At 42.3% G+C, this 26117-nt stretch overlaps 1 protein-coding gene across 1 annotated transcript in view; it reads left to right on the top strand.

The window, feature by feature from the left end:
- HCN1 (hyperpolarization activated cyclic nucleotide gated potassium channel 1) overlaps positions 1 to 26117 on the top strand; it is a 581473-nt gene that overhangs the window by 334066 nt on the left and 221290 nt on the right. The window contains exon 3 of the mRNA XM_040339190.1: positions 13762 to 13923. Coding sequence (XP_040195124.1) covers positions 13762 to 13923 — 162 coding nt within the window. The remainder of the gene's footprint in view (positions 1 to 13761; positions 13924 to 26117) is intronic.

Below are 26117 nucleotides of genomic sequence, written 5' to 3'. Positions count from 1 at the left end.
CCTACAACTACTTTTACTATTTTACCCCGTTGGGTAATAAAGCACAGAAAAGACATCGACAGTGTGGACATTAACTTTATTACAGCTCTCATCCGGTACCCTAGACGGCGGAGATATAGAGGTAACGTGCCACCCAAATAAAACCAGCAGCTCCTTCGAGGGTAGTGCTACACCCCCTATAAGGTATATTCTTAGCAGACAATGCTGGATAGTAGGCACGTACAATAGCTGGATTGTAATTTTCATATCTCCCCCGGGACACTGGTCATTAGAGCAGCCAGCTGCAGACAGGCGGGGCGGGGCGGGTCATTTGCTAAAATAACTCGTTCACATGGAAGGCAAAAAAGAAATGGTCAATAGCGTAATCCCGTTTTAAACTATTTTATTTTTTATATACAAATAGGTCCCTGAATCTTAGGCCTCGCACACACGACCAAGTTTCTCGGCAAAAACCAGCAAGAAACTTGCTGGTTTTCTTTTTTTTGCCGAGGAAACCGGTCGTGTGTACATTTTTCGACGAGGAAACTGCCGAGGAACTCGACGAGCCAAAAAGAGAGCATGTTCTCTTTTTCCTCGACGGGAATGGAGAAACTTTGGCACGTCGAGTTCCTCGACAGCCTAACAAGGAACTCGACGAGCAAAACGATGTGTTTCACCCGTCGAGATCCTCGGTCATGTGTACGAGGCCTGACTCATCGGGACACCTGGAATCTCCTGCTCATAGGTAGATAGAACCATAGGCGTGTACTGGGTGTGCCTGGGCACACCCTAATCATCCTATGCACATTACCGCTCTGTGTGGAAGCAGGAAGATGGGAAAGATTGCCATCTTACCCAGGGAAAATGGGCCCCTGGGAAAAGTAATGCACTGGGGCTCCTACCAGCTTGCCCCAATTTACAAACCTACTTTCAAGAAATAAATTATAAATAGTTGATTAACCTCCCTGGCGGTATGATTATTTCAGAAAAAAGGTGCTGAAAGCGGTACCATTATTTGCAAGGAGATTTGGCATTTTACATTGTAGGCCTGTAATTTTTAGGAATAACTCACTTAAATCTGACCAAACAAGAGTCTATTAGGCATCCCGGGTATGATTTTTTTAAAAAAACGAAATTATAAATTATAATATAATAAATAATTATAAATAATTATAACAAATAATAATATAATTATAATAAAAATTATTCAATAATGTAATCAACTCAAAATCACTGAAATTTGCTCAGTTGCAGAATTGTCGCTGTCATTACTTTTATTTTTTTATGACGAATTTCCCCACAAATCGGTATCGCACAATTCTGCAAGTGATTATAATTTATTATCACTGTTTTCTAGCTGATCTAAAACCATTTTTGACATAAAGGGACACTTTTGGTTGCTATGGACAATCTACAGTTTGCAGGCAGAAAGAACAGTTTTTATTATATAAAAGAACATGTAGGGCACTGGGCAGACCACTAGGGACAAGGGGTGTGTGTATTTTTTACATACAGTACTGTAATCTATAAGATTACAGTATACTGTATGTAAGGTGCTTGTTTACCTTTTTGAATTTGGCGCCGTTCTCCGCTCCTGTGCGTCGTAACGTCGCAGGGAACGGAGATCGGCGGCACACAGAGGCACTGTGTGAATCGAGCGAGGTCCCGCTCGCTCACACAGCGTGGTGGCATCGCTGGATCCAGGGACAAGGTAAGTAAACCAAGCCTGTGGATTCTGCGAAGCGAGCCCGAGTCTGACTCAGGGTTACCGATCGCAGCAGAAAAATTTAACCCCGAGTCAGACTCGGGAATACCGCCAGGGGGGTTAAACATGTATGCATTAGTACTTTCAATAAAAATCGATTTTACAAAAGGAAAGCATTCCATAGATCAAAGACTAGTCAATACAAAGGGCACAATTCGCGCTTTTCAGTCTTCGTGCTTTTAGATCGTTTTCTGCGGTTCAGTTTGTGCTTGTGGGTTTGTATCTTGTCTTTCAGGGCGTGTGGTCAGGTCGTATTTGTTTCACTGTGCGTTCCTGTCCGCTCGTTTCTGGTTTTCGGGTCGTTCTTTGTAGGACTTGCTGTTCTTCAGTGCTGCCTTGTATTTATTGTATTTATATTCTTTACCAGAATAAATGGTCATTTTGTTTTACAGTTCATACTTGCCTATGTGTTTTTAATCAACCCAAAAATGTAGCTTGTGAGTAGGCAGGTTAACTTTGAAAACAACTACAAAAGGTCTAATTATAAAGGGACAGATCAGATAAGACCAAACACTAATGTTACAATGGTGGTAACTTGACACACAAAATTAAAAAATAAATCATGGAGATGACTAGAAATTAAATAATAATTAAGAATTATAATCTGTATTTGAAAAAAAAAAAATTTCTGGCTATATAAATTATTCAAAAATATTCATGAGATCAGCATGAAAAATGTTACAAAAAGTTAGTCAGAACTCTGTGTGAATATCAGCAGCAAGAGAAGATCATTATTGTTCGTTTTTGGAACATTCTAAAGATGATTTAAATGCGCAGCATTTAAACGATGCCATCATTTTTACAGCGTGACGAATGTGCTATCTCCATTATTAACGCTAGTTTTACCGAAGGTGCGCTCCCGTCTCATACTTTATTCTGAGCATGCACGGGTTTCTAAGCATACACACAAACGTGTTTCTCGTCGTAAACCAGCCCGACGAGAAACACGAGGAAATTGAGACTTCCGCCGAGGAAAAAGAGAACTTGTTCTCTTTTTTTCTCGTTAAGCTCTACGACAGTTTTCTCGACGAAAAGCATACACACGACCGTTTTCCTCGGCAGAAAAGCTCTGCCAGCAAGTTTCTTGATGGATTTTGTCGAGGAAAACGGTCGTGTGTACGAGGCCTGCCGACAGTTTCCATATGTATTTTAAAGGTGTATTATGCTGTTTGCATGGAGCACAGCTTTAAAGTGAAATTTGTGAAAACCATGCTTGGCTGTTTGTAATGGAAAAGCCAGTATATTTGCTGACACAGCTTTATCCCATGGCACAAGTGAGCATCATGATGATATTACTTTGTTCCGGTACGGCTGAAGAACACTGATCATTTCTGAGCCTGGTTCTCCAGCTGTTGTATATATTTACCTAGTGCCCTATATTTCTTTGTCGAGATTCATTTAGCCTTTTTAATGTGCCAGTCTCATTAAAAAAAAGTAAGGGGATATATTATCATCCATTATTTCAGCTTGTTGGAATATAAGCCCTCTTTGTTGATTATGTGCATAACTAATGCAAAAAATAGGGGGGATTAATCATATGAAATAATATCTTGGTAGTATCTGTAAAATTGCACTGCAACACATACAAAGCCTATAGCAGGCCTATTAAAGGTTCCCTGCTGGGGTTTTGTATAGCACTTGCATGCAGGTTCTCCTTCTTCAAACCTGGCGTATCCTTGTGGTCTCTTTCATAATTGCAGGCTTTGTGAAAATGCTAATTGTTACTCCCTAACCAGGCTGATTTAACCGGTTCCCGACTGGCTCACGCAGATATACTACGGCAGAATGGCTGTCCTGGGCGAAATCTTATACATATACGGCTTTGCCCAGAAGAGCCACCAGAGGGCGCGTGAGTGTTGCCGAAGACGCGCGTGTCCGCGCGTGTCCGCTGCACAGCAGGGGGGCCCGATGCACGTGGCTCGACAGGTGCGATCGCCACCGGCCACGCATGATCGTGTGCACGAGCAGCAGCAGCACGGGGGTTTGTGTGTGTGTGTAAACACACAAATCCCTGTGCCGTTAGAGGAGAGAAGACAGATCATGTGTTTCTACAAAGTAGAAACGGCAATCCATTATCTCACCTAGTCAGTCCCATCCCCCCACAGTTAGAACACACAATAGGGACCACAGTTAACCCCTTGATTGCCCCCTAGTGTTAACCCCTTCCCTGCCAGTGACATTTACATATAAATCAGTGCATATTTATAGCACTGATCGCTCTGTAAATGTCAATGGTCCCAAAAATGTGTCAAAAGTGTCCAACCTGTCCGCCGCAATGTCGCAATACAGCTAGAAATCGCAGATCACTGCCATTACTAATAAAAAAAATAAAATAAAAATGCCATATAAATGCCAAAAAAATCTTTCCCATAGTTTGTAGACAGATTCATAAACGATGTACGCCGGCGTATCTCCATATACGCCGTCGCATCTTTACGCCGATTCACAAGGTGAGATACGTCCAAAAACATGGCTTCAGCCGTCCGACGTAACTTGCCTACGCCGGCCTATCGTGGAAGCATAATTACGCTGGAAGCATTCGGCGTTCCCATTATAAATATGCAAATGAGCTAGATACGCCGATTCACGAACCTACTTGCGCCCGGCGTATTAATATACGCTGTTTACGTAAGGCGTATGACCGGCGTAACTTTACCCCTCATAAGGCAGAGGTAAGTCATGTTAAGGTATGGACGTCGGAAACGACAGAACAGCGTCGTATTTTACGTCGTTTGCATAAGTCGTACGTGAATGGGGATGGGCGTAGGTTACGTTCACGTCGACAAAGCATTGAGCCGACGTAACTTAGGGAGAAAATTTGACGTGATACTGAGCATGCGCGCGCATGCGCCGTTGGTTAGGCGCGCCATTTACGTGGGGGCACGATTCATTTCCATACAACACGCCCCCTACCAGCCTACTTTGAATTAGGCGGGCTTACGCCGGCCAATTTACGATACGCCGCCGCAACTTACGGAGCAAGTGCTTTGTGAATACTGCACTTGCCTGTCTAAGTTGCGGCGGCGTAGCGTAAATAGGATACGCTACGCCCGCACAAAGATGCGCCCAGATACGTGAATCTGGCCCAATAACTTTTGCGCAAACCAATCAATATACGCTTATTGTGATTTATTTTATTTTTTACCAAAAATATGTACACGAATAGATATCGGCCTAAACTGAGGAAAAAAATGTTTTTGTTTTTTAAAAATTGGGATATTTACTATAGCAAAAAATAAAAGATATTGGGGGTTAATTACAAAAGGCAAATTCCACTTTGCACTAAAGTGCACTGCAAACTTGGAAGTGTAGTCACTGTAGATCTGAGGGGGACATGCAAGGAAAATAAAAAACAGCATTTTAGCTTGCACATGATTGGATGATAAAATCAGCAGAGCTTCCTCTCATTTCAGAGCTCCCCCTCAGATCTACAGCGATTGCACTTCCAAGTGTATTTGCAGTGCACTTGTAGTGCAAAGTGGATTTGCCTTTCGTAAATAACCCTTATTGTGTTTTTTTTTTCAAAATTGTCACTTTTGTTTATAACGCAAAAAATTAAAACTGCAGAGGTGATCAAATACCACCAAAAGAAAGCTCCGTGGGAAAAAAAGGACATCAAATTTTGTTTGGGTACAACAATATCGCACGACCGCGCAATTGTCAGTGAAAGTGACGCAGTGCCATATGGCAAAAATTGGCCTGGTCATTGAGCAGCCAAATCTTCTGTGGCTGAAGTGGTTAAAGGGCTGTGGTGAGCCTCCACATATCGGAGACCACACAGTGACCAATAGGAGATATTATCTGGTAGCTTCAGGCACAACCAAGGGGTTCTAGCCTTTCCCTGTTTTACTAAAAAATGTGGTTTTGTATGACATACACTTTAAGCAGTACTTGGCAGGAAAACAAATGTTAGCAAATCCTTTTTTGCATGTATAGACCTGCTAGCTGCAATCAGAATAACACCCCTTCTCCTGTGAACTACCTGTTCACACAGTGTTGGTCTGCAAATACGGATTTGACTATGTGACCAGGTGAGAGACAGACAGTGGGCCAGATTCAGATAGGTCAGCGGATCTTTAGATCCGCGTAACCTATCTGATTTACGTTACGCCGCCACAAGTTTTTGAGGCAAGTGCTTTATTCAGAAAGCACTTGCCTCTAAAGTTGCGGCGGCGTATCGTAAATTCTCCCGGCGGAATTCAAATTCCGCGGCTAGGGGGCGTGTAACATTTAAATCAGGCGCGTCCCCACGCCGAACGAACTGCGCATGTGCCGTCCGTCATATTTCCCAGCGTGCATTGCTCTAAATGACGTCGCTAGGACATCATTGGTATCGACGTGAACGTAAATTACGTCCATCCGTATTCGCGAACGACTTACGCAAACAACGTAAAAAGTTCAAAACTCGGCGCGGGAACGATGGCCATACTTAACATAGGCTACCCCTCACATAGCAGGGGTAACTATACGCCGGAAAAAGCCGAACGCAAACGACGTAAAAAAATGCGCCGGGTGGTCGTTCGTTTCTGAATCGGCTGAAATCCTCATTTGCATATTCGTCGCGTAAAAAAAACGAAACGCCACCTAGCGGCCGGCCTGGAATTGCAGCCTAAGATCTGACGGTGTAAGTCACTTACACCTGTCGGATCTTAGGGAGATCTATGCGGAACCTGATTCTATGAATCAGGCGCATAGATCCGACCGACGGAACTCAGAGATAAGACGGCGTATAAGGAGATACGCCGTCGTATCTCTATCTGAATCTCCCCCAGTGTTGTTACCCTATAACAGGAACTACATGGCTGGATCACATTTGATTGAATTATTTTAATAAAAGCTGCAGATTTAAAAATGCTGAAAATTACTTTTGAAATTACGTTAACATGTTAACGCTTACATGGAATTTTAGCAATTGGGTTTGCATATACTTTAAATGCTGCATATAAATCATTCTACTATAAGATAACAATGACATTCATTTTATATGTATATGTATATATACATATATATATATATATATATATACAGTGTATGTATATATATATATATATATATATATATATATATATATATATATATCTTTTTTTTTTTTTTTCTGATAGCACAGTCACTTGATGTCAAAATATATATTTTTTTCATTGCAGGTCATGTGGCAGCACATTGCAATGAGTAATCAGTGATGGTTATTTGGTGGAGCATTTCCTAAATATTTGATCCTGCAGGGCTGTACTCAAATATTCCTGACAATTATACAAAACATATTTTACTTCAATAATGCCTGTATAGAAATATAGCATTCTATCATGTCCAAAGTAAATTTACTCAAATTAAAGGGTCACTAAAGGAATTTTTTTTTTTAGCTGAAATGACTGTTTACATGGTATAGAGACATAATAGTTAACTGATTCCTTTTAAAAATGATTAAAAATAGATAAAAAAAAACAATCATATAATGTGCCTGCAGTGTAGTTTCGTTTTTGCTGTTGTTTCCTGGTTCTCTGATGTACAGAGAGCCACTAGAGGGCAGTGATACTTTGTCTAAAACTCCTCAGCACCAATCCAGTTTCGTTTTACACACAGTAATCACACCTCCTTGATTAGTCACCACAGTGAGAAATCTCCCAGTACTGTGGTGATCAGGAAACAGGCAACCAGGAAGTGTCCAGAACAGAGAGGATTTACAGCAACATCAAAGAAAAAACGAACAATGAGGACATAGAACCAGTACTGCAGTAAGGTAAAGGAAGCTATTTAGCTAAAAAAAAAAAATCCTTTAGTGACCCTTTAAGCTAAAGTACAAAACACAATAATAAAGTTAAAAAACATACGTCCGAATTCACAAAGCACTTGCGCCGACGTATCTCCAGATACGCCGCGTAAGTGCAAATATGCGCTGTCGTATCTGTGCGCCGGACCCACATACTAAGATATGCCTAAAAACAGGCTTCATCCCATTCAACTTGCCTACACCGGCGTAGAGTGGGCGCATATTTACGCTGGACGCATTTAGCGCTCCCATTGATTTTCTATTCAAATATACAAATGAGGGAGATACGGCGATTCACGAACGTACGTGCGCCCGACGCAGTGCACGTAAAGTTCTACGTCCGGCGTAAAATGTTATGCCCTATAAAGGAGGTGTAATTCAGCAGCCTCCATGCAAAGGTGCTGCACCAGGGAACACAAGCCGACGTATTTTACGTAGTTTACGTGAATATGACTAGGCGTAGGTTACGTTCACGCCGTAGGCAGTGATCCGACGTATCTTAGGGAGTAGTTCTGACGTGATTCTGAGCATGCGCACTGGGAAGCATCCACGGGACGGCGAATGCGCCGTTCGTTATACATATCTGTCTGGCGCTCGGCCCATCATTTGCATGGGGTCACGCCTCATTTGCATGGCTCACGCCCACTTCCACCTACGCCAGCTTATGCCTAGGAAACCCAGCGCAGTTTTGGGAGCAAGTCCTTTGTGAATTCCATGCTTGCCTCTCTGCGCTGCGACGGCGTAGCGTACAGGAGATACGCTACGGCGGCATAAATGTGCGCCGCTATCTGTGAATCCGGGCCATAATGCTTTTACCCCCCAAATTGTCTTTGGCCTGTCTGGACACCAACTTTGAGTCTTAATTACTTTCGGTGTCCTTAGGAATTTTTTTAATTTGATGCAGACCGATTGTAATGAAAAAGAGAACTACCTGAGACTGATGTGCATATCTGTTACCAAAACGGTCTCAAGGCTTTAATGTATTTGGCACAGGACAATTTAAAGGGACTTCAGTGTCAAAAAAGTGTCATAAATACTTTATTGAATTCTCCCAATGTCTTTATGGAACTGGCTTTGTACACAAGGGGATAGTCATGCTGGGAAAAGAAAATGGACTTCTCCAAACGGTTGTTAAAAGGATGTAAACACGTGTAGCACTACCCCCGTAGGGGTTGTAGATGACATGGTTCCCCACTCCTGTCCAGCCAGGCAAGTAATTCCACACTTTCTCCAGACACAAGGAACAGTCTTTGATATTGGTTTATATAAGGGGATAATAACTTGCATGGGGAATAGGACTTATGGGATGCCCAACTTGATGGCAACAGAACCAGGGACAACTCCCTCCCTATGTACAACTTTGATTGATTTTTCTCCTTTTACTCTCTACAGCTCTAATTGATTCCTCTTCTTTAGTCTGCACACTCAGCTGCCAAGAGAGGAATCAAACAATAGAAAAGCAAAAGCCCTTAAGGACTAGAAACTCTGTTATTTGAAAAGTAGCACAAAGTGTTGTCAATGGCATCCTGGAGTACCTCCAACTCCCTTGTAGACACCGATCCCAGTTCGACCAACTGCAGAAAATGCTAGCCCACTTGGCTACTCCTTCACCAGTCTACCCAATTGACTTTCTTCACCAGTTTACCTGACTACATGCCCTAGAGATCTCCCAGGGCAAGGTTAAAGAAGATTTACGTACACAGTGCCATCTTCCAGGGACCGGCTACGTGTGGCAGTCTCTCCCTATGTAGGTCCCTGAACCGGGGTATAGTACTCACACTGTTATCTTTGCTCCTGCTGCCTCTCGGGAAAGACACATTCCAAGGCCTCCCAGGCCAGCACCCAAGCCCCGGCCTGAGGTAGAACACCGCTCCCCCATACTAGTGCCCTCAGCACCCCATCTCTATCTTCTACCTGACTGCCCTGTCAGCATGACTCAGACTTCTTTCACACTGGGGTGTTTTTCAGGTGCTTTAGCGCTAAAAATAGTGCCTGAAAGAAGCCTCATCCGCAATCCCAATGTGAAATCCCAAGAGCTTTCAGACTGGGGCGCTGGGCTGGCAGGGCGTCAAAAAAAGTCCTGCAAACAGCTTCTTTGCAGCGCTTTAGGAGGGGTGAATACACTGCTCCTAAAGCTCCCCTTCCCATTGAAATCAATGGGAAGTGCTTGCAAAGCGCCTTGGCAGTGGTGCTTTGTGGGCACTTTTAACCCTTTATTCGGCCACTAGCGGGGGTTAAAAGCATTCGAAACACGCCAGTGAAGCACCGCTAGTATTAGCGCTGCTTTACCAGCGTTTTTCAGGGGGCTGGCAGTGTGAAAGGGCTCTCAATCATAGTCCAAGGAAAGTACAACACCGCTCAGGCTACAAGTAATGAACAAGTCCTTTCTGGTGCCCGTCCCGGCTCACCACTGTCAGTAATCAATAAAAAAAAGGATGGCCGCACAACACAGAGAGATGGAAAATTGGACGAATGTTCTTTATGGTCACCATACCAAAAGATAACACAGGGGCATTTGTTGACATGCTTCACATGAGCAGTTAGTGCTTGTTCACAACACAAATGTGGCCCCAAACCAGGGTTATTTAAATGCTCCACCCCCAAGGGAGTGTATATAGCAATTAGACACACCAGATAAAATCATTGAATCATCTTAGATACATATAGCTAATATTTGGACAGAAAACCATTATTACCAGGGGATCTTTATCACTCAGGTTATTATAAGGGTTCCTTCGTATTAAAAAGATTGGGAAACACTGCGTTAGGCTGATCACCATCATATTTATATCTGAAGAGATGTAACTTGACCCTAGTTTAATTTGAAGGTGGAGTTATGGCGGTTGATTTTTACTGAAAAAGTCAATTCTTTGTAGCTCTGTGATTTTATTCTCTGTAAAATTGCTTTTTGATTCAATAACCTTGGACTCAGACTCTTGCAAGTGTAGCAGATAAAATTATGCCATTAGTTGCTTTTTATGTGGCCATAATTTACATTCATGAATACATTTACAAATGGTCCATAAAGATCCAGCCACTGGAAATAAAGAGCACCGTAGAGGAAATTTTGTAATGTCGGCAAGCTGAGGAATGTCTTTCTCTTAGCAGGGACGAAGGTTATTTATCAACATAAAAACACATTTTCAGTGCAAGCTCCAGGTCAGGCTGCCGACCAGATGCGTGCCTGTGTATGCGTAATGAAGAAGAAAGATTTCTGAGATGTAATGTTTTAAAAATAAAAAGGGCTCCATGGGACTAAAGCTATGTCCAAAAGGTCAGATTTCTCTGCGTGGAAAAAAAAATTGAGTAAATCTGCTAAGATTCTACGGGGAAGTGTGCTGTCATCTAGACTAGAAAGGAAGGCCTGTGGACGTGATATATCTGGATTTTGCAAAAGCAAACATAATCTCTTAATTTACAAACTGACATATGTAGGCATGGATCACAAGGTACCTGAATAGAAAACTGGTTACAGGGGGCGTGTCCAAAGGGTGGTCATAAATAGCTAGTCTGGAGTGGTAAGCGGAGTACCCCAAGGCTCTGTCCTGAGACCAATTCTGTTTAATTTTTTCATAAATGATAAAGAGGTTGGTATAAATAGCTTAATATCAGTGTTTGCTGGTGATACAAAGATATGTAGGGCAATAACTTCACTGCAGTCAATTGAAACTTGACAACAATAAAATAATGGGGTGGGTAACTACATAGCAAATGAGGTTTATTGTTGAAAAATGTAAAGTAATGCACTTGGGGCTAAGAATATGAACACAAGTACCTCAATAGGGGGAGAACCTCTGGGAAAATCCAGGATGGAAAGAGATCTGGGGATCTTAGTGTAGCACTACCCCCGAAGGAGCTGCTGGTTTGTTTTGGGTGGCACATTACCTCGTGGCTCTTCCACCGTCCTAGGGGTGTATGGTGCATATAGCAGTAACGGAATGTCCACAAGGGGTGTCTTTTTCTGTGCTCTTTATTACCCAGCTGGGTAAAAACATTAAAACTTGTGATGAAGAGTAGAGGTGAAGTAAAAGGGGAAGTAGCAGAATCAGGCGCAACAAAAGGGAAACAGTCCTGCTCCCAACAATGCTTTGTATTCTTCGCCACTCTAGCCAGAGTGGGTATAGCGTACGTGGACAAGCCCACTCTCACTGACCTGGCAGCCAGGGTATCGCTCGAACTTGAAGGAAAATTCTCTGCCACAGACCCTCTTGAAATGGACTCAGGGAAACGCCTCTGCCACAGGCTCTCCATGTGTTTGTGATTATGGAGATGATCCTCCTTGGTAGAATTGCATCTGGATCTTCTTCAGATAGTTTTCAGGTGACCAGCCTCTATGTGTCTGGCTATCTTGATCCCCGGTGGTTTGTCGAGACCCTATTGGATCGCCAGCCTCTCATTGGCTTTCCTCAGATGGACTCCCCACCGAACAGCTATCTCGCTTGGGATCTTCAGGATTGGGAACCCAGTCGACTACTGGGCTCCCTGCCACAGCTCAAATGTTCCGGACCAACATGGTCCCTGAACCATTACCGTAATGGCCTGGAAGGCCATTACGCCGGGGCGCCGTGATGCAGGGGACTATAAAGGGGAAGTTCCATTCAAACTGCGCTACCCTTTGGGCTACTTTTACTGATCCTTGTGTTAGTAAATGTTTGGTGAGAGACGATTCGCGCTTTTCAGTCTTCGTGCTTTTCAGTACATTACAGCGTGACGAATGTGCTATCTCCATTCCGAATGCTAGTTTTACCAGAACGAGCGCTCCCGTCTCATACTTGATTCTGAGCATGCACGTTTTTTTCCCCTCGGAAAAGTATACACACGCCTTGCCAACTATGTAACTATGGGTTTTATAGCCTACGGTTACCTACAAAAATTCCCTTTCAGTCCAGCTGCTTCATCTATGAATTGAGGGGATGGACCTTTTAATCATTTGTCTGTTCCTCCGTTCATAGATTCTGTTCAAGTCACAGAAGCTCTAGTAATGGATTCTATGTATAAAGCCTGTGACAGCTCCTCAGTTTTTTAACCCCCTAAGATTATGGCGGTGGGGAGGACAGGAGATTTTGACTGAACTAGAAGACAGAAGCACAAGGGTCTCATCACACCTAGGGCACATAATGTCCCTTGTGCTTATTTTTTATTTTTTTTTGGAGGTAAACTTGAGCTTTTATTCTTCATGCCTAAAAAGTACATAATAAAAACCTCTCAGGCCTCGTACACATGACCGAGTTTCTCGGCAAAAACCAGCAAGAAACTTGCTGGGATTTTTTTTTTGCCGAGGAAACCGGTCGTGTGTACATTTTTCGACGAGGAAACTGTCGAGGATCCCATCGAGCCAAAAAGAGAGCATGTCTTCTTTTTCCTCTACGGGAATGGAGAAACTTGCCTTGTCGAGTTCCTCGACAGCCTAACAAGGAACTCGACGAGGAAAACGATGTGTTTCGCCCGTCGAGTTCCTAGGTCGTGTGTACAAGGCTTCAGATGTTCTAACCTTTCCCCTCTCCTCTTTTTGGGGGATTTCACAAAACTTTCCATGCTTCTTTCACATTGTCAGCAAACTACAGTATAAGCAACATTGATGTCACAATGTAGAGTATAAGATTTCCCATCTGTGCCTAGTCTTGCCACACAGAGTTAATCCAGCTCTGAGCAATCCTCTATTATTGTTCAGTAAAATAAAACGACGTACAGAGAAAAAACCTTAGTCCGACCCGCCCCCTTGCTGTGAGTGACAGGTTATTTACATATCTCATGCACTAGCCTGGAGACGGGCATTATTTTTTAATTCCCACCCCCACTCCTTTTCTGAAGTCATGTTGTTACTTTTCTGGATTTTGACTGGATGTTCGTGATCATAGCAGAATTTAGTGTAAGGAATACATAGGAAAAAATGCATGTTGACAAGGGGAGTGTAGAGGAGGGCAGGGAGTCTACTGACATCACGACTCCACCCACCGAGCTCCAGACAACAGACCCAGCCACAGAATCTGCAGTTTTTAAGTTATTTTAACAGACAGAGGGGAAACATTTGACAGTTAAGGATACATGTTAAGGAGGCATGTATATCCTTATAGATCAGCACTATGGCAGTAGTTTAGAAAGGATGAGAGTGGGTTTACATCCACTTTAATTATTTAAATGTAATATAATTGTAAAAAAAAATATGCTAATGGCATTGATATTTAAATTGTGTTCTTCATAATAAGTATGGTATTCTAATACTAAATGACATCTTGTTTCTGTCTTGCAGATTTTCCACATGACCTATGACCTTGCCAGTGCTGTGGTTAGAATATTTAACCTCATAGGAATGATGCTTCTCCTCTGCCACTGGGACGGCTGCCTGCAATTCCTGGTACCATTGCTTCAGGAGTTTCCTAGTGATTGTTGGGTATCCTTAAATAATATGGTTGTAAGTATTGAGCTCATCAATGAATTCTTTATATTGTAATCCTTGTTATATGGCTAAGATTAAACTCTGCCTCCATGGATCTTGTAGATTAATCATGAGAAAATCCGATCATCAGATTTCACATCCAATGTTTTTTTTCAGTTAGTAATTGATGATAAAAAAATACTGTGTGCCAAAACAATATTTTCAGCAGACTAAAAAGGATAATAGGCAAAGTCCATACGAAACCAAGCCTTGTGCTGGGTGAATGTCATTGGAGTCCCGGTTGATGGGACAGTCAGAGCTTTGTATGGAAGGGCCCATTCACATCATATGCGGCTGAGCTTCGTGTTGGATTTTAAGAGTTAAAGTAAGAATTCATTTTAAAGGTTGGGTTAGGGCTGAAACACACCTTTGCCTGCCACAATGCAAGTTAAGGGACATAACCTGTGCTAGCACATTGTGGTGCTATTCATTTTAAATGGCATCCGAAAGCACTAAGGCATGATGGTTCCAAAATCCGTGCAATGCAGCACACTGCAATGGGTTACCATGCGTTGTGTACACTGTTTTTATGCAATGCATGATACAACATGTGTTAATGCAGTGCAGAGGATTGGAGAACTGTGAATGGGCCTCAAGGGTTTAGGGTAAATCAGGTTAGCTTAAAGCGGGGGTTCATCCCAAATTTTTTTTTTAACATTACATCCAGCATACTAAGGACATTTACTGTATGCAGGTCATTTTTTTTTCCGTACATACAGTTATATTGTCATTTTGTCCAGGGCTTCCGGGTTCTGATGACTGCAGGACTGGGTGTTCCTATCCTTGGATTAGATGATTGACGGCTTGTGAAACTTCCGGAAATAGCCGAGCAGCGAGACGGCACTATACGGCGCCTGCGCCCGCCGTGTAGAGCTGACTGCGCAGGCGCCGTATAGTGCCAACTCGCAGCTCGGCTATTTCCAGAAATCTGGTGACACGCGTTGTGCGACAGGGGAACTGTTAAACAAGCCGTCAATCATGTAATCCAAGGATAGGAACGCCCAGTCCCGCAGTCATCAGAACCCGGAAGCCCTGAACAAAATCAGAATATAAAGGTATGTACGGAGAAAAAAAAAAAAAACCTGCATACAGTAAATGTCCTTAGTATGCTGGCTCTAGTGTTAGACATTTGTTTTTAGGGTGAACCCCCGCTTTAAGTTAAGGCAGGTTAAGAAGAAGTTTAATAGCTGACCCTATAAGAGCTGATTAAAGAAGTCGCACTAAACTTTTTTGTAGCAATATGCCACTCTTTTCTAAGTGATAGTGATGCCAAGCTAGTGTTGTTGACAGTGAGCCCCACTATCCCCACACTGCTGTTTGACCACATAACTAAATAGAGACGAATAGGTAAGGTTGCTGATTGTCTCAGGCACCAGTGTGAGGGGGATTTCAGCTACTCGCATCGCACCTAGAAAATTATTTCATTATTGGGGCTTTAACTCATGTTAAAGCGGTGGTTCACCCTGAATTTTGACTTTGGCTGTATTAAACCACCAGCCATCGACAATAACTGATCCGTTTTTTTTTTTTTTAATCGCGATCCTTACCTTTGTAATGCAGCATTTTGGGTCCTGTCAATCACTTTTCCCCGCGGGAGTGGGCGTGTATTACAATTTCCCCCGACCAGCGCTGTCTCCTGGGAATGAGTTATGAGAATCCCAGGAGACGCGCTGTGCTGTAATCCCGCGATATCTCGCGGGTCACGTGACTCAGCAAGCGGGTCATGTGACGTGGGTGGCGACGAGAATTCTCCATTTTTTTCCCCCGTATCCCGGAAGGACAAGCTGCTGGGCCTCACAGTGCCCACAGTAAAGATGGAAACGTCCATCTCGGGATTTTAAAACATATCGTTTTCGGGAGAAATGCAATGCAGCGGGCTGAAAGACTGGGAGACACGAGTGCTTATTTGAACAAGGTAAGTGCGGCAGAAGCACCCAAAAAAAAAAAAAACGAAAACCCGCGGAACCCCCGCTTTAATTTTTTTTTCGGTGTAAATACATTTTTAAAGCATTTGTTACCCCAACACTCCATATTCCTGATATGTGCCTGCTGTACGTGTATGAGAAAGTGTCCTGTTCTTTTTGTATTGGTTCCTTTATGTGAAATCCCTGGTGTTTCTGCCAGTCCCTCTGCTTTCCTATTAAAAATGGACCATACTAAGCAGGAGAGCACAGTGTGGTCAGTTCTAGCTATGCTGGGAACTCAGTGGACTCTCTTCCAATGATCAGAATTGTCCTGACACGCCCCTGGTGCCATTCACTGGGAAGCTCAGTGTGCTGCTGCTACTCCTCCCCCAGCTCTTATGCAGCTGAAAACAGAAGGAATGTGATCACTTATAAAAAGGGAAAACAGGTATTTATAATGTGTGTTTTTTTTTTTTTAATACAGAAATGTTTTGACTTTCATTTCTATTTTAAACTGATTAGGTTGTTTTACAAGGTGATCGGTTATAATCACTTTGTGTCATTGTTATTTTAGGTACAGCGTTGTATATGGTTGTCTTTAAATGATAAGTATAGCATTGATGGCAGGCTGTTTGTACTTAGTAATATTTCATAGTGTGTTTTTCACAGTACATTAGATATGATTTAATTTTGCTAATATAATTACTAATATCTTACAATAATGGCTGCTGAATTTTCATGTTGTGCAGTACCATTTTTTGGGGGGGGGGAAACATAAATAATAATATACTGTAAATGGGAAAAAACGATTTAAATGTAAATTACTGGGATCTTGCTGGTGTTCAGGAAAATGGATATTTAAACTGTTTAGTCAGTGGAATTCATTAATGGGCCCAGTACTTTTAAAATCCCAATGCATTGTGGCAGTGCTTTGTAAATTGTGCATTTTAAAGCACAATACTAATGTGTGCATCTTATGCGTTGCCATTCATTTAGAATGTGTGTTGTGGTGCACTGCATTACAAAAAAGGAGCATACGTTACTTTTTAAACGGTAAGGTGCATTAGTAGTTCATTCCAAATAAATGGGTTCCCTTAAAGCAGAACTTCAGTCCACTCTGGACAGGCTTCACATACACAGCCCCCCTCCAGCGCTGTCAATTTTCTGCGCAGCTGCTGTAGGCAGGTACAGTCTACTTTCTCCACTGCAGTTGGTGCTCATCAAAGCTGACCTGTAGCTGTAGAGTATGTCAAGAGAAACACAGTTCCTCTATGGTTTCCTGGCTCATTGGGGAAGCAATCCAGTTGGATGTTGCCACCCCATGTGTCTCTGGCTCTGGCGGCACCTAGTTTAAGGCCCCGACTCTCTAGAGCAGGGGTCTACAAACTGCGGCCCGAGATGTGGCCTTTTGCTAGCCTTTATCCGGCCCTTTGGGCACAATTCCTCCCACTGACATGAGGCACTATTCCTCCCATTGACACCAACAATGGGGCACTATATTATCCACTGATACCAATGATAGGATACTATTCCTCCTACTAATAGGGGGAATCTTCTCTTCCTATTGACCACCAGCTCTGATGCCATATATGTTCTCACTGATGCCGGGCCTGTGACTTTTTCTTTCCTTGCTGGACCCAATCCGGCCCTCCTAAAGTCTGAAGGGAAATAAAGTGGCCCTTTGTTTGAAAAGTTTGAAGACCCCTACTCTAGATTAGTAGCAGGTACCCTGCCTGACAAGTAGGGATAGCATAGGGTTGCAACTCCTTAAACCCCATCCTACTTGAGCACAAGATGGCCAAGTCGCATTTCTGCTCTTTTAACAGAAGTGGTCAGTCTGTCAATTAAAATCTCTCTTCACATGAGTGGAAACCCTGGATGTGTTGTGGTCTCTTGCTGTGCTGTTTCAATACGTGTTTTCCATTGCACCTAAGTGCAGTGTTTGAATTATTGCCACCGCACGCCACACCCATGGGGATCTGCCCAGCCTAAGGGTCATGGTGGTGCATTTGCACATAGGCAGTGCCAGGGAAGGTTTCGGACTTTGGCATTTGCACATGCTTTGGACTTGAGCCCTGTGGCACATTTATGCATGTGCAGAAGGGGAGGAGGGGGGGGGGGTGTCGTCAAGGTGTGAAAATCAGAGGTGCTATACAAATAAAGTATGTTGTAAAAAAAAAATGGTGTTCATTGGTAATAGAGGGAATGGAAGGAGGTAAGGCAGCTCATGATATTGAAGGGTAGGTCAGCCTTAATGTGATGCAAAATAATGCGTGAAGTGATGCACACAACTGCATGCTTGATCTGGAGGGGCCTTTACCCTACCTTGATCCTACTTTTTAAAATTATCCAAGTACAACTTTTCTTTCACTGTATTAAACTGAAATCTGCACATCTTGGTAAGATAAAAGAACTATTCCATTATATTTTGTTAGTTCCCATTCAGTGAAAGAACATTTCGCTATAGAAGTAAAAACTTTCAAATGGGAATATGTTGGCATTATTTGATATGACTGAGCGTTCTGTCATGTATTTAATGGCATTCAATAGGATTGTTACAGCTTAGCTTTGCGTTGGAGTTTGATTGGTTTGAGATACAGATCAGGATCTCAGGTACTGTAGAGAATACTGCCAGACTGGAAATACATCTGACAAAATTCACTTTCTGAAAGATTCCATTGTGCCGGGAAGATACGTTTTGTTCCCGGACAGACTATTCAAAAGCTGACACTTGACAGTTAATTAGGCGTTTTTCTGTGGTGTCTGTCACTTCCATTTGTTGCAGTAACACATTTTCCCCATTTTTCGAAGTTGTATTTTAGGCTGAGCTTTAAAACCTCTTAGCCAAAATCGAGGTAGTAGATGAAGTATCAGATCAATGAGACTGCATCAATGAGACTGCAAGTAGAAGACTGATGTGATATAGAAGGTTCTACAGAGCTCCTTGTCTGCTATGGCTTAGGGCACAGCTATTACTCTAAGGTAACTTAGATTAATTCTATCCACTTTATTGTTCCACATCAAGATGCTGAAGCATGATAATAGCTGTGGAATCCTTTTTCAGGAAGACGACGTGACTTTTCCAAGCATTACAAACCCCTCTGACAACTCTTGAAACACTATTTCTATCTAAAATATCTTCTCGACACAACCCCAATCCTTTGTCTGAAACCTCAGTCATATGTAAGCCTATTGGATGAATGCTGTAAATCAACCGTTGTTCGTTCTGTTCTGGTACTGATCTTAAAAAATTTCAAATTTGTCTCTGCCCCTACAAGAAAACGTGCAAAACTTTCATTAGAAAGGTCGCTAGAGAACCCTTCCAGTCTCACCTACTCCACCGACACATTTCACCCAAGAAATAGTCATAGACTAAGCCCAATTACCAGGCAAAACACATCATAGATCTCTTCATTAGAAACTGTAGCAAGCTGTGCTGCCACTATCAGCATGAGCATAAAGCTTTGAGCTACTTTGAACTACCATCAATATCAATAAGTCAATGTGAAACAAGTAAAAAAACTTGGGTGTTCGTTATAAGGCAGCAGCCAGCACTAAATGTCTTGAAAATGACCCAACATACAATCAGAAAATCTAATAAGTGCATTGCTAAAATCAATTTGTGTCAAGTCTCTGTTGTAAGGTCGGATTGCTGAGAGGGCGGCCCTTGCGGCTAAGTGCACTGAACCCCTGAGAATGAGACAGGGAGTGCAGGGCCCAAAGGTGCACGGATTGCCGGTACTGCTGCTGACTGGATGGATGCAGGCAGAAGGTAGCTTGGGTGCGCTGGAAGAGCAGGATCAGTAGCCGTGCAAGAAGGATTTTGGTGAGGAACAGTAGGTAAACCAGGAACAGAGTCAGTAGCCAGGCCGGGGGTCAAACACAGGAATCAGTCCAAGAGGCTTACAGGAACAAGCTGGGTCATACACGGGAGCAGAAGATAATAGAATAGTCAGCCAAGCCGGGGTTAGATGCAAGGAGATGAGCAGGGTCACAGTTCCAGACGTAAGCCAAAGGTTAAACCAGAGATTCAGGATACACAAGATACAGGAGACACAGGAACTTGTATGTGCCAGTGACGGGTTTAAATAGGCCCGGGGAATGCGCCCACACAGTCACAACGTGCATGTGTGCGTCTGTGCGCACCGTCTGCGTGCGCGCATGTGCCTGGGGGTTTGTCTGGCGTGGCCATGATAAACACTGGAAGGATTGCCAATAACTCAGCTATTTCCCTAAAAATTTAGTTACATTTACATGCAATCCACAGTGAAAAATTATAAAAATAAAAATACGAATCATAACAAACAATGTGCGACTAGATGCATTAATGACAAATATTGTGTCCATCTCCATTAGAAAATGTCAGAAAGTAATGTGAGTCCATTCATAGTGCCAAAAGGATGAATATAACTGTCCACCTTGACAAGTAGGTCTCAGTGCCACTGAAGTGAATACTTTTTTCTCCTTAAAAATACATGAAATAGTGAGACTTCACCCAAACACCACTCATGAGAGTAGGTTCACCTTACCAGATAATGTAATCGCCTATAATGAATGGCTCATGATATGGTCCTTGCTGTAACGGAGTCACTGCATCTCCACATAAGCTTCCATGATAGTATTCAAATGATATCGACCAGAAAGGGTCAGAAATAGAAAACTCTTAAAGTGTAGTATTATCGATAAAACAGTTGGAAAGCCACATTTATAATTTGCCACATGTTCATTGAGACACATCTGTAGGGCACGAATAGTACGGCTCACATATTGCATGCCACACGGGCACCTGATAAGATAAACAACGTCTTTTGTGGAGCATGTTATAAATTATAATAATGTTTAACAGTAATAAATGATTCAAATAAATCTTTTTCTTATTTACAAAACTGTTCAACTGGCACTATTTCTACAAGGATAAAAGCCCACCAGAGACCCCAAAAAAGTGGGCCTCTTTGCACAAGTCACTTTGGATTGGCATCACTTATATGGGCGCATTAACTTTTTTTTATATATTTATTGGTTGATTTTATTTATATTATTGATTGATTATATCTATGAAATTGGTTCCACATATATGGATAATTTTGCACTTTAAGCACAATGAGGACTTTTTTTTTATTCTGAGTTTCATACAATTTTTTTTTGGATTGCTATCACGCATTATGGACTTACAGATTCTTTGTGATATATTTATATTTAGTCTCCATATATAAATTTGGCTTCACACACACGTTTTTTACACGTTAGCACTTAATTTTAAAACATTTTTTAGGAATTATATTTTCATTCAGTTGAGCGCGTCTAACACATTAAGGACATGTTTGAGGAGATTTAACCATCTAGCACTCATATCACATCATTTAAAGATCACTTTAAATGTTAAGTGCAGGGGTATCTTTTAAGTATGGATTTGAGCCATGAGGAGTGATGGCAGCTAGACAACGTTATAAATGAGTTCCTATCCGTTTCCTTGAAGAGAGTAGTGGTGACAGAATGTCCATCCACTATTTTGAAATTTAAATCCAAAAAGGGGATCTCATCAACACTAGCTTAGAGACCCAATGAGATACCCCTGCACTTAACATTTAAAGTGATTGTAAATTCTTGTGTTGTTTTCTATAAAAATAACAAACATGCTATACTTACCTGCTCTGTTGCAGTGGATTTGCACAGAGCAGCCCATATTTCTCCTCTTCTCGGGTCCCTCTTCGATGCTCCTGGCCCCTCTCTCCTGTTGAGTGCACCCACAGCAAGCAGCTTACTATGGGGGCACCCAAGCCGAGCTGCAGCTCTGTGTGTCCATTCAGACACAGAGCTGTGGTTCGGCCCTGCCCCCTCTGTCTCCTGTTTGGCTAACTGACTGACCACAGCAGGAGCCTATGGGGTCAATTCTGTGTCTCAGCCAATCAGGAGATAGAATCCTAGACAGCTGAGACACTCGTGGACATCGCTGGACAGAGATGGGGCTCCGATAAGTATTAGGGGGGCCGAGGGGGGTGCTGCACACAGAAAGCTTTTAGTCTTAATGCATAAAATTCATTAAGATAAGAAAAACTTCTGATTTTATAGTCTCTTTAACTCATCAATAAATGACTGGAGAGAACAGAGAACACATGTCACCATCCCAAATGAGCAGGACGTCATCTATGTACCTTCTCCAGAGCAGCAATTGGGGCACCTTGTTGGCCCAGATGTCCTTCCCTCACTTTGCCATAAATAAGTTTGCCATACTAGGGGCAAATTTTGCCCTCATGGTTAACCCTGCCACTGTACATAATATCATCCTCCAAACCAGAAATAGTTAAGTGTCAAGGTCAAAAGGTCCAAGTTAAACTATTTTTAAATGTCCGGTATCTCACTATAAACCCACAAATAATATTCCACTGCAGAATATCCATGCTCATGTGAGATTATGGTGTATAGCAAGGCAACATCCACTGTTGCCATGATGTACACCTCCTTCCACATGAGATCCCCAAGTAAATTAAATACATTGGAGGTATTTTTAAGATATGACGGAGAATGAACGAACCACCAAGGGTAGCAGGAATTCTACATATTTGCCTATATGCGATGTAATGGAATTAATGGCACTAATGATAGGGCGTCCAGTGGGATCAAACTTTTATGCAAATATATAAAAATAAAAATACAGTACCTTGCACCAGGGCTTCTGATCCTTTTTATCCTTGGTGAGGGTGATGTCACTGGGCCCTCCAGTGGAATCCTGAGAGAGCTGAGGATCCTCAATCCTGTGAGAATGCAGTATAGGATTTGGAATCCTTCTTTCCCAAGATTCCACTAGAAGGCCAAAGGATGTTGCCCTTACCCAATCAAACATGCTGAAATTTAAGTGTAAGAAGAATTATTTTCTTCTCCCAGTCTTTTTTTTTTTATTGGCTTTATTCGGGGTGGGATGTAGGAAATGAGCAGGCTTTGTATTTTCATGTAACACCGGATTTAATATGTAGTGAACTTGCGTTCCCAGAATTCAGAAAGAGCAGAACCCATATATGTGAGGGTGGGGGGGGGGTGTGTTATCTCACCACCGTCATTAAGTCTAAGTCACCCCTGAATAGAAGCCATAATGTGATGCAATGAAGGGCTTTCCTACAGTATTGTTCAGTTCATTCTTCCTTGAAAATGATTCTCTTTTTAAATCATGATCCTGAACGTATGGAAATTGCTACTTTGCAGGCCTCCTTTCCTCTCCCTGTGTGAATTAATCCCCAACGTTTTAATTTCACTAACAGAAATTCTCTTCTGATCAGATGCATAATCAAGGAACCAGAATCAGAATTATGTGCGGAGTGCTGACTCATTAATGAATGCTGAGGCAGGAATAGGAAAAGATCCAGCCGAGATGCTGTTTACTGAGAATTCACTGAATTGATTAGAGCGTGTATGAATGGGGAATGCAGATGCTGCAAGCTGTAGAGTAATGGATGCAGACTACAGATTGTTTATGGTATAATATGGCATCAGGATCCTATAAATATGCTCCTAGATTGTGAGGAATAATACAAAAAATAAATCTTTCTTTGAATTGTACAGTCATTTGAAAAAAAAGCATTTAAAAAAAGTATTTACAATGTTTGCATGCTGGTTTAATAGCTTGAGATGAAAAAAAAAAAAAAACATGGTTAATTATGCCCTACTCCCTTTCACATATTTCTGTCTAAGAACATAGCTGCAGTCATTGAAGGCCTTTCAAATTGCTATAAGACCCTGCATCACAGGAGGTCCACTGCAGTCTAGCCATGCATCCAGACAGAAATAGCATTTTTGTCTGGACCATATGGTCCTATAATATTGCTCTGAATGTTAAGGGTCCATAATAATTTATTACTTCAATAGAAGTTCACCATGTACCAAGTATCACAGTGATCCAAGCTTGCCAACCTAAAAAGTGGACAACTTCTCAGGCATTAATGGGAAATATAACATGACTAAACTGCCTTCTTCTGGCTAAACTCCAAGGCCCCATACACACGAGGAGACATGTCCGATGAAAGCGGTCCGCGGACCGTTTTCATCGGACATGTCTCCTGGGAGCTTTTGGTCTGATGTGTGTACACACCATCAGACCAAAATCCCCGCGGACAGAACGCGGTGACGTAGAAGACACCGACGTTCTCAAACACGGAAGTGCAATGCTTCCACGCATGCGTCAAATCAATTCGACGCATGCACGGGATTTTGGGACGCTGGTTACACGTCATAACCAGTGGACATGTCCGATGAGTCATACTAACCATCGGACATGTCCGACGGACATGTTTCCAGCGGACAAGTTTCTTAGCTTGCTAAGAAACTTTTGTCCGCTGGAAACCTGTCCGCTAGGCCATACACACGGTCGGACATGTCCCCGGAAACTGGTCCGCGGGCCAGTTTCAGCGGACATGTTCGACCGTGTGTACGCGGCCCAAGTCCTGAGATTATCACAGCCCTACCACTCAGCATAACCAGTCTGGTAACCCTATGTTTGTCTGCTGCCCGACTGCAGGCAGTTTTGTCTTATTTTGCATACAATTGGGCCCCATCAGTCAGGCCTCAATATAAAAAACTGGGCCCCAAAATAAAAAATCTCAGGCTGCAATACTTCAACTCACCTTCAATTCACCTTCAATTCACCTTCAATCAAAGCTTTTCCCCACAGTACTTTTTCTTTGCCACAAGATGTCACTGTAATTGGAAGACTGAGGACTCTATTGTGAATGCAGGGCATCGGGGGCTGTACCCTTCATTCATTGTATAATGATGGAAATTGCACGTCGGCACCACTCTCTGCATTACTGAGTACTGGGCGAGGAGACTGACATAAACCAGTATCTCTCAATGCACAATTGGTCCAGGGGTAAAAAGAAATACAAATTGCTTATTTTGGGAAGGGGGGGATTTAAAGCGGGGGTTCATCCAAAAAAAAAAAATTCTAACATTACATTGAGCCGAGTTGTGAGAATTACATTAGGCTGTTTTTTTTTATTTCCTTGCCGTACATACCGTTTTATGTAAATTTTCACCGCGGCTTCCGGGTATGTAATCTGCGGGACTGGGCGTTCCTATTCACATGTTAATTGATTGACATTCTTCCGACCGGCGCATACAGCGTGTCACGAGTTGTCGAAAGAAGCCGAACGTCGTATAGAGCCGACTCGCAGTCCGGTTTCTTTCGGCAACTCGTGACGCACTGTATGCCTAATGTCATTTTCACAACTCGGCTCAATGTAATGTTAGAAATTATTTTTTGGGTGAACCCCCGCTTTAAGTGAGATCCCTTGTTTTTTTTGTTTTTTTTTGCAAAGTGCACTTGAAATTGCACTGAAAGTGCACTTGGAAGTGCAGTTGCTGTAGATCCGAGGAAGACACGCAAGGAAAATAAAAAAAACTAAATTTTAGCTTGCAAATGATTGGATGATAAAATCAGCAGAGCTTCCCCTCATTTCAGATCTAGCCCTCAGATCTACAGCACTTCCAAGTGCACTTTCAGTGCAATTTCAAGTGCACTTTGCACTTGTAGTGCAAAGTGGATTTGCCTTTTTCGTAAATAGCACCCCTTATGTTTTAGAAAGGCTCTACGATGCTTCATAATGGTTTATTAAAGGATATTTCATTTTTTTCCTTTTACCCCACCTTCAGGAATATAGAGAGAGCATCCAGTATCTCTAGAATATAATTGGACAATAAGTAATAGTAGAGACAAAATATCATTAGAGCTCATTTACACTTGCTTCGGCTTCAACACACATTAAAGGGTCACTAAAGGATTTTTTTTTTTTAGCTAAATAGCTTCCTTTACCTTACTGCAGTCCTGGTTTCATGTCCTCTTTGTTCGTTTTTTCTTTGATGTTGCTGTAATTCCTCTCTGTTTTGGACACTTCCTGGTTGTCTGTTTCCTGATCACCACAGTGCTGGGAGATTTCTCACTGTGGTGACTAATCAAGGGGGTGTGATTACTGTGTGTCTAAAAGTTTAGTTTTGCAAAACCTTATTGGCTCTCTGGCTCTGTACATCAAAGAACCAGGAAACAACAGCAAAAACAAAACTGTAGGTACATTATATGATTGGTTTTTATCTATTTTTATTCAGTTTTAAAAGGAATCAGTTAACTATTATGGGCCAGATCCACAAATCGCGGCGCTTCTATCAGTCTTCTATCTAGAAGACTAAAGCACGTTCTAATGTCCACTGTGGGTCCTCTAACAAGATGAACTGTAATGAAAAGCATTTCGCCAAGATCTGAGTCTGTGACCTGGAGCTTAGTAG

The sequence above is a fragment of the Rana temporaria genome, chromosome 1, assembly GCF_905171775.1.
Source record: "Rana temporaria chromosome 1, aRanTem1.1, whole genome shotgun sequence".
NCBI lineage: Eukaryota > Metazoa > Chordata > Amphibia > Anura > Ranidae > Rana > Rana temporaria.
The sequence above is the reverse complement of the archived record's forward strand: the minus strand, read 5'-3'. Positions and strand labels throughout refer to the sequence as shown.